Genomic DNA, 9,209 nt, shown 5'->3' on the forward strand with positions numbered 1-9,209 from the left:
TCTGGGACCTTTGACATGTCCCAGAAGATTGCAGGGAGGGAGGGGGAGAGGAGAACTTCCGCTCAGGGCGCCGCGGCGATCAGAGCGGAAGTGGGAGCGGGTACCTGTCAAAACTAGGTACCCGCTCCCCCCCCCAAAAAAATGACATGCCAAATGTGGCATGTCAGGGGGTCAGGACTCCCTAAAGCGGAAGTTCCACTTTTGGGTGGAACTCCGCTTTAATGCAATATGTTGCCTCCACACTGCCTGTTTCAACCTTTTAAATGCTGCGCCACCCTGCCACAACCACAAGCATTGCGCACACTTATGGCGCAGCACCATTCACTTGAATGGGTTGCATTCTGCAGCTGTTCTGCCAACTGAACGCAAAAGGGGGGATCATTTTGTCTGTTGCGAATGTACGACTCTTTCTGGCTACCTTTGCAGCCTAAAGCTCCAGGAGGTTTACCCCCCCCCCCCTTCATGACCAGGCAATTTTTTGCGATACGGCACTGCATTACTTTAACTGACAATTGCACATCGTGCAACACTGTACACAAATAAAATGCATGTCCTTTGTTCCCACAAATAGAGCTTTCTTTTGGTGGTATTTGATCACCTCTGCAGTTTTTTTTATTTTTTTACTCTATAAACCAAGAAAAGACTGACAATTTTGAAAAAAAAAAAAAACAATATTTTTTATTTTCTTGCTAGAAAACACATCCAATAAAAATGTAGAAAATCGAATTTCTTCATCAGTTCCGGCCAAAATATATTCTGCTACATGTTGAAGGTAAAACATATCCCAATAAGTATATATTGATTGGTTTGCGAAAAAGCATAGCGTCTACGAACTATGAGATATTTTTGTGGAATTATTAATTTTTTTTTAATTTTTTGCTAGTATTGGCGGCAATCAGCTACTTACAGAGGGACTGCGACGTTGCGGTGGACAAATGAGACACTTATGGGCCATACACATTATAAGATTTTCTGAAGACTTTTTCCTTTAGACTTACCAAAACCATATAATATGAGGTCAAACCTAAACACTTTCAATTTGTATGCAATCTGGCAGGTCCTTGCACTACATAGAAAAGGTAAATCTGAAGGAAATCTAACCACAAAAGTTGGATAGTGTGTATCCAGCTTAAGTGACACCTTTGACACTTTTTTGGGGACCAGTGACACCACTACAGTGACCCAGCTTAGCAGAAACATTGGATCTCTGTCTACCCTTGTCACAGAATGGTCTGGCTGTGTGTGCAGGTTGTCGAGTGGGACGCGCATGTGCGCCGCAGCCCCTGAAGTGCGAGATCACATACCTGTACATGATTTGGTGCAGAAGAGTCGCTGCCTTGCCAGAGCCATCTTAAGAGCAATAAAGGGCCCCAGGCAATGCTGTGCACTGGGGCCCTGCCTACACAATCACCCACGAGAATAAAAATGCAAATTATCGATAAGGCGATATTTATTGGTACAGCAGTGCCAGGCTAATTACAGCTTCCAAGTTCGGCGGCTGGGTCCGGTGAACACACACACGGACGGGAGTCAGACTTGACTGTCTTATGTGTGCCTGTTCCCATGGAGGCAGACAGCCATTCCTGCAGTTGGGGGCTCCCTCTCCACTGCCCAAGTGGCTTGACAGCAGCGCAGGGCCAACAGGCGCTTGCCACCTGCTAAGTTCGGCGGCGGGATGCACACGGGAATCGGGACTAATGCTTGGCTAGGGCTGGGCAGGTGGGGCCCTCCCCGGCAAGTGTGGCCCAGGCAACTGCCCAGTGTGCCTATTCGGTAAGATGGCCCCGTGTCTCACAGTATACTGTATGTACATGGGGCGGTCGGCAATAGGCTAAGGCCTCCTTCACACAGGTGTTTAGCCGCAAACACCAAATTCTGGTGGCAAGAATGAATGGATCCTTGTGGCTGGAATGTCAGGTACATATGAATAGCGGAGATCACTCAGCCTGTACAAAGTAATGATAGGCATGTAGCTGTACACCAAGCTATTCACATATACCTGTCATTCCAGCTGCAAGAAGCTCCTGATTCTTGCCACAGGATTATAGTGTATGCAGCTAAACACTTGTGAAAAATACGTCTTTTACCATATCCAGTAAGTGTAAACAGGCCCTAAGAAGGTTGAGAATGGCTGCTCTAAACATTTGTACACAATTTTGATTATTAATATTCTTGTTAAAATCACTATGTATCATGTGATCTGTACCACTCAATAAAAAGAGTTGCTATATACATAGATAGGCCATACCTTTATGACCACCCACCTAATATTGAGTGATGGTATGGTGGTGTATCTGTCGCCAAGCCATCAGTTGCAGATCCTATAAGTCCTGTAAGTTGGGACTTAGGTGGGGGTGGAAGTGGGGCCTCCATGCATCCGACTTAAAGGAGTTGTAAAGTCAGAAGGATTTTTATCTTAATGCATTAACCACTTTCTGACAGCCCGCCGCAGTTTTACTGCGGCAGGCTGGCTTGGCTGCGCAAAACGATGTAGGGGTACGTCTGTCTAGGGAGTGGGGCTGGGGAGCGAACGTGCGCCGCCGACGGCGCGCTCCCGCTCCCACTAGGCAGCAGGGATGCCGATCCACAGGACCGGTGGCTGCAATCGCCGCTGGGCACCCGCCATCGCTCCCCGCTGAGAGAGAACAACCATCTGCTGTTGTAAACACGGCTGACCGTTGTTCTCTCTGAAATGATCACAAAGCGCCTGTGATCCTTCTACATAGGATCACAGGTCTCTATGATCATTTCACAAGTCCCTCCCCCCACAGTTAGAAAACACTCCCCTAGGCTCACAATTAACCCTTTGGTCACCCCTAGGTTATCCCCTTCCCTACCAGTGTTAATAGTACAGTAACAGTGCATATTTTTAGCACTGATTACTGTAGTAATGTCACTGGTCCTCCCAAAAGTGTCAAAAATGTCAGTTAGGGGTCCGATCTGTCCTCCGCAAATATGCAGTCCTGCTAAAAATCGCAGATCGCCGCCATTACTAGTAAAAAAAAATAAATAAAAATGACATAAATCTTTGTAGACGCAATAACTTTTGTGCAAACCAATCAAAATACGCTTATTGCGATTTTTTTACCAAAAATAGGTAGCAGAATACAAATTGGCCTTTGGGGCGGGGGGGGGGGTGTTATATAGCAGAATGTGAAAAATATTGTTTTTTTTTTTTTAGAATTGTCGCACTTTTTTTGTTTATAGTGCAAAAAATAAAAAATCGCACAGGTGATCAAATACCACCAAAAGAAAGCTCTATTTGTGGGGAAAAAAAGGACATAAATTTTATTCCGATACAGTGTTGCATGACCGTGCAATTTTCCGTTAAATTAACGCAGTGCCGAATCGCAAAAAAATAGCCTGGTCATTAAGGGGGCAAATCTTTCCAGTCCAGAACTGGTTAAGAGAAAAAGCCTTCTGTGTTTGCAGCCACCACAGTACCCCTAATACTCACCTGAGCCCCATCTCTGTCCAGCGATGTCCACGAGTCCCTCAGCCGTCCGGAACTCTCTCTCCTGATTGGCTAAGACACAGCCGTGGCACCACTGGCTCCCACGGCTGTCAATCAAAGTCAGTTAGCCAATCGGTAGAGAGAGGGGGCGGGGCTGAACCCCAGCTCCATGTCTGAATGGACACACAGAGCTGCAGCTCAGCTCGGGGGTCCCCATAGCAAGCTGCTTGCTGTGGGGGCACTCGACAGGAGGGAAGGGCTAGGAGGAGCGAAGAGGGACCCAAGAAGAGGAGGATCCGGGTTGTTCTGTGTAAAACTAACTGCACAGAGCAGGTAAATATTACATGTTTGTTATTAAAAAAAAAAAAGAGAGACATTACAATCACTTTAGTTTTTTAAGCACATCCCACAGATGCTTGGATAAAATAAGATGCAGAGAATTTGAAGGCCAAGTCAACACCTCAAACTTGTTGTTGTGTTCCTCAAACCATTCTTGAAACCTTTTTGTGATGTGGCAGGGTACATTATCCTTCTGAAAAATGCCACTGCCATTAGGGAATACTGTTTCCAAGAAGGGGTGCACTTTGTCAGCAGCAATGTTTAGGTAGGTGGTGCAAGTGAAGTAACATCCACATGAATGGCAGGATCTGAGGTTTCCTGGCAGAACATTGCCCAAAGCATCACACCGCCTCCTCCGCCTTGCCTTCTTCCCATACTGCATCCTGGTTCCATCTTTTCCCAGGTAAGTGACACACACTCACCCAGCCATTCTCATGATGTAAAAGAAAATGTGATTCATCAGAGCAGGCCACACAAGCCCATTGTTTAGCTGTGGACACGGGTCAGCATGGGCACCCTGATCAGTCTACAGCTATGCAGCCCCATTCGCCATACCGCCCAACTTTCTGAGATGGGAATGAAGGGCATCTATTAGAAAAGTATGTAGACATAGGACCCCCCCCCAGCCACACCCCCTTAAAGGAGAATAAAACAAAAAAAAGATTTGTTAGAACCACAACTGGGGGGAAGGATGGATGGAACTGGAGAAAGTCCAGAGAAGGGCAACAAAAATAATTAGGGGAATGGAGGACATCAGCTATGAGGAAGACTACAAGCACTGAACCTATTCTCTCTGGAGAAGAGACGATTGAGGGGGGATATGATATCAATGTACAAATACTGTACTGGCGACCCTAGCATAAGGAACAAACTATTCAGAGAAAGGAGATACAATAAGACACGTGGCCACTCACTAAAACTTGAGGAAAGGCGGTTTAACCTTAAAGTGCGTAAGGGGTTCTTCACTGTAAGAGCAGTAAGGATGTGGAATTCTCTTCCACAAGCAGTGGTATCAGCAGGGAGCATCGATAGTTTCAAAAAACTATTAGATGGGCACCTTAGAGACCACAACATACAGGGGTATACAATGTACGGTTAACAGCAAACACACACGCACATCATAGGTTGAACTGGATGGACGGATGTCTTTTTTCAACCTCACTAACTATGTAACTATGTAACTATGTAACTGGTGCTGGCCAGCTCAGTAGATTGCTTTAACCACTTCTGGACCGGAAGGATTTGCCCCCTTAATGACCAGGCCATTTTTTGCGATTCAGTACTGCGTTACTTTAACTGACAATTGCATGGTTGTGCGACGCTGTACCAAAATAACATTGATGTCCTTTTTTCCCCACAAATAGAGCTTTCCTTTGGTGGTATTTGATCACCTGTCTGATTTTTATTTTTTGGGCAATGAACAAAAAAAGAGCGACAATTCTGAAAAAAAAAAAAACATTTTTTCACTTTCTGCTATAAAACATTCCCAATAAAAAAAAATTCTAAATAATTTTAGGCCAATATGTATTCTGCTACATATTTTTGGTAAAAAAAAATTCCCAATAAGTGTATATTGATTGGTTTGCGCAAAAGTTATCACGTCTACAAACTAGGGGAAAGATTTATGTCATTTTTTGACATTTTTTTTACTAGTAATGGCGGCGATCAGCGATTTTTTTAGCAGGACTGCGAAATTGATCCGACATCTAACTGACATTTTTGACACTTTTGGGGGGACCAGTGACATTCCTACAGTAACCAGTACTAAAAATATGCACTGTTACTGTACTAATAACACTGGCAGGGAAGGGGTTAACACCAAGGGCTGATTAAAGGGTTAAATGTGTCCCTAGGGGGTGCTTTCTAGCTGTGTGGGGGATGGGTTTGCTGAATGAACACAGAGACCTGTGTTCCTAAATAGGAGGAACACAGGATCCCTGTGCTCATTACCGGCAGAACAGCGCTCTGCCGTGTTCACAGTGGCAGACCGCCGTTCTGTCTCCATGGGGAGCGATCGCGGGTGCCTGGCGGACATCGCGGCCACTGGACCTGCTGATTGGCTTCCCCTGTAGCCAATTGGTGCGTGTGTGCGCCCCCACTAATGGTCTCGTGAAGCAACATACAGGTACGTCGTTTTACGGGACAGAGCCCATCTGCCGCAGTAAAGCTACTGCGGCTGGTCGGCAAGCGGTTAAATAAGGCCTGGATTATTTATTATTGTAAATAATATAAATGGGTACTAATATTTATAGGTAAAGTTAATCCAGGGAATATCAGATTGTCTCTTGGGGAATCAGGAAGGATGTTTTTCCCCTGCTATAGCAAATTAGATCATGCTTTGCTGGGGTTTTTTCGCCTTCCTCTGAACCAAGTGTGGTTAAAGGATTGTGTAAATAGGAGGGCATGTTGTTGGTTTTATTTATTTATTTTTAATTGGTTGAGCTAGATGGACTTTTTCAACCTAACTATGTAACCAAGTGCTTTTTCTTTTTTTTACCACTTCTATTTCTTTATACTGGCTATTAAAATTTACGAATGTCTCTGTTCCTGGTAAATGTAATTAGTTTGTTGATCGACCTCTGCTTACAGTTTGAACCCAATAGGGGTAGACAGGATTTGGTTATCAAGAATTATAGCAACATTTGTTAATCCTTCCTTTGTTGCAAATGGTTCTTACTTTATGTGTTACTTCTACCACTAAAACCAATATTTTGTGGTTATAATCTATGTTACTGAATTTTTGTAACGATGTTCATTATAAACAAATAAAAATGTATTGTTTAACCACTTGCCGTCTGAGTACGGTAGTACTACTGCGGCAAAGTGGTTCGTTATCGTCTGACGACGTAGTATTAACGTCGTCAGACACTCCCCCTTCTGGGCGACGCTTGCGCGCGGCCGGAGGCTCGCTCCCGCTGTTTTCATTCACAGCGGGAGTCGGGCCAGGGGAGGAGCGGTGGCGATCGCCGCTGCTCTGCCCCGATCGCCGGGGATCTAGTGTGGAGATCCGCCTGTGTAAACACAAGCGGGCGGATCTCCATAGTGACAGGGAGTGACAGATCGGACTGTTCAGCATAGCTGGACATCCGATCTGTCCTTGTCTCACTCAGTCACCTCCCCCCCTACACGTCAGTAAGCACCAGGCATACATTAACCCCTCCCTCTCCAATAAAATTAACCCCTTCCCTGCCAGTGTCATTTTTACAGTAACAGTGCATATATATAGCACTGATTACTGCAGTAATGTCACTGGTACCCCCAAAAGTGTCAAAAATGTCAGTCAAGGGTCCGATCTGTCCGCCGCAATGTCGCAGTCCCACAAAAAAAATCGCAGATCGCCGCCATTACGCGTTAAAAAAAAAACACCAAAAATGACAGAAATCTTTCCCTTTGTTAGTAAACGCAATAACTTTTGCGCAAACCAATCAAAATACGCTTATTGCTATTTTTTTTTACCAAACATAGGTAGCAGAAAACAAATTGGCCAAAAATTTTTTAAAAAATTGGTTTTTACATCTTTTTTGGGGGGAATTTCATATAAAAAAATGTTAAAAATATTGTTATTTTTTCAAAATAAACGCTCTTTTTTTGTTTATAGCGCAAAAAGTAAAAATCGCACAGGTGATCAAATACCACCAAAAGAAAGCTCTGTTTGTGGGAAAAAAAGGACGTAAATTTCGTTTGGGTACGGCGTCGCACGACCGCGCAATTGTCAGTTGAAGTCGCACAGCGCCGAATCACAAAAAGTGGCCTGGACGGAAGACAGCAAAATCCTCCGGTGGTAAAGAAATTAAAAAATAAAAAGAAATTGAATAAAAGGTTTAGCACTGGGAAACACTTTTTGAAAGATACAAAGTGCATTTTATATACAACTATATAGCTCAGACCATAATGAGGGAGGAAAGAGGGACTTTGTTACAAATCAGGGCCAGTCCCCCAAATGTAGGGACAGTTGGGAGCTTTGCCATACACAGCACACTGCAATGCCTTTTTTTTTTTTTTTTTTTGGCCATTTAAAGAGTTTGTATCCTTTGTGTAAAAAAAAAAAAACCTGCAGGACAATGGCATAATGTGCTAGTATGCATCGCATACTAGCACATTATGAAATACTTACCTTAGAAGGAAGCCCCCACACGGTCACCCAGACACTGCTGAGGGAACTGACATGTTCCCTCTGCGTCTCTTCTGGGTTCGGCGGCTCCGGTGCTGTGAGTGACCGGAGCCGCAATGACGTCACTCCCACGCATGCGCACGGGAGTTCACTTTCCGGCAAGGAGCTCTGAAGTTCTGGCAAGATACGACCTTCAGAGCGCATGCGCCGCTGGTGTCAGCAGCTGCATGCAGGGTGAAAATCTCCTAAACCTATTCATTTTACCTACAGGTAAGCCTTATTATAGGCTTAGAAAGGGTAAACCTATGCGCTACTAATGGGTATAAGACATAAAAAATGAAAACATGCAGATATAGAGTAAAGGTGGAACACCAAGGATTAAGCAGCAGATTCAGTAGTTATAAGTAGCAATAAGTAGCAATAAGCCTATTATTATAGGCTTACCTGTAGGTAAAAATGAAAAAGCGTCGCTTTAACATCAACTTCAGGGACAAGATGTTTACTTACTGCCCAATATATCCCACCCACTTTCAGATGCCCTTGTAACAAGAAAATCGATGTTATTCTATTAACCTGTCAGTGGCCATAAAGTCATGGCTGATCTCTGCTTGTCACTAAACTGTCTCCCTCCATTTTGTCATGGGCTGTGCACACTGTTGGTGCCATTTGCATCCTTTCTAAATAATAAATATAAATTGTGCACAAGTATCACATGGTAATCCTTGCACTGCACAGATGGAAATACTCCATGAAGTTCTCCCCAGTCCCCCTAGAACATGTGTGTCACCTAGAAGATGCTGTCCGGAAGCTGCACCCTGTTGTCGCACACATTACCTTAGCGCTTCTCCTGGACAGGTTCTCCTTGGCTGTGAAGAAGTAGTCCTCAATGTCCTCCTCCAGGCTGCTGTAACCACTGCTCATACTTCCACTGACCATCATAGGTAGTCTCTAATAATGGAATAATCCGTGAGAGAACGCAGGAGAACCAATCACATCAGATAAGAGTGCGCCTCCAGAGTTCTGCGGCCACTGCGGCCACCTACATCTTCATGTACACCTACAGTCAGTCTCCTATGGCACCTCACTGCCTCTGCCCATCACTTGGGGGTCCGCACCGAGCTCAGTTCCCTGCTCTCTGCTCGCTCTCTGACCCCTCCCTTCTCAGGCTCTATTTCGGTTAAACCACTTCCCCTGCCTGTGTCATGCCGCGATTTTCTAGGTAGCTTCAATGTCTCTCATACACAGGCAGGCAGAAGGTCGGAAGGAAGTCGGCAAGTGCACAGACTGTGTGGTGAGGGGACTACT

General features: G+C 44.8%; 1 protein-coding gene across 1 annotated transcript in view; it reads right to left on the reverse strand.

Moving 5' to 3' along the window:
• The window catches only part of RASSF5 (Ras association domain family member 5), a gene marked incomplete at its 3' end in the record, with an annotated part of 115,609 nt that extends 106,660 nt beyond the window's left edge, over window positions 1-8,949 (reverse strand). The window contains exon 1 of the mRNA XM_082248020.1: window positions 8,739-8,949. Coding sequence (XP_082104146.1) covers window positions 8,739-8,843 — 105 coding nt within the window. The 5' untranslated portion in view covers window positions 8,844-8,949. The remainder of the gene's footprint in view (window positions 1-8,738) is intronic.
• Between the last annotated feature and the right edge of the window lie 260 nt (window positions 8,950-9,209).

The sequence above is a fragment of the Pelophylax lessonae genome (assembly GCF_965119305.1).
Source record: "Pelophylax lessonae genome assembly, chromosome: 2".
In the NCBI taxonomy this organism is placed as follows: domain Eukaryota; kingdom Metazoa; phylum Chordata; class Amphibia; order Anura; family Ranidae; genus Pelophylax; species Pelophylax lessonae.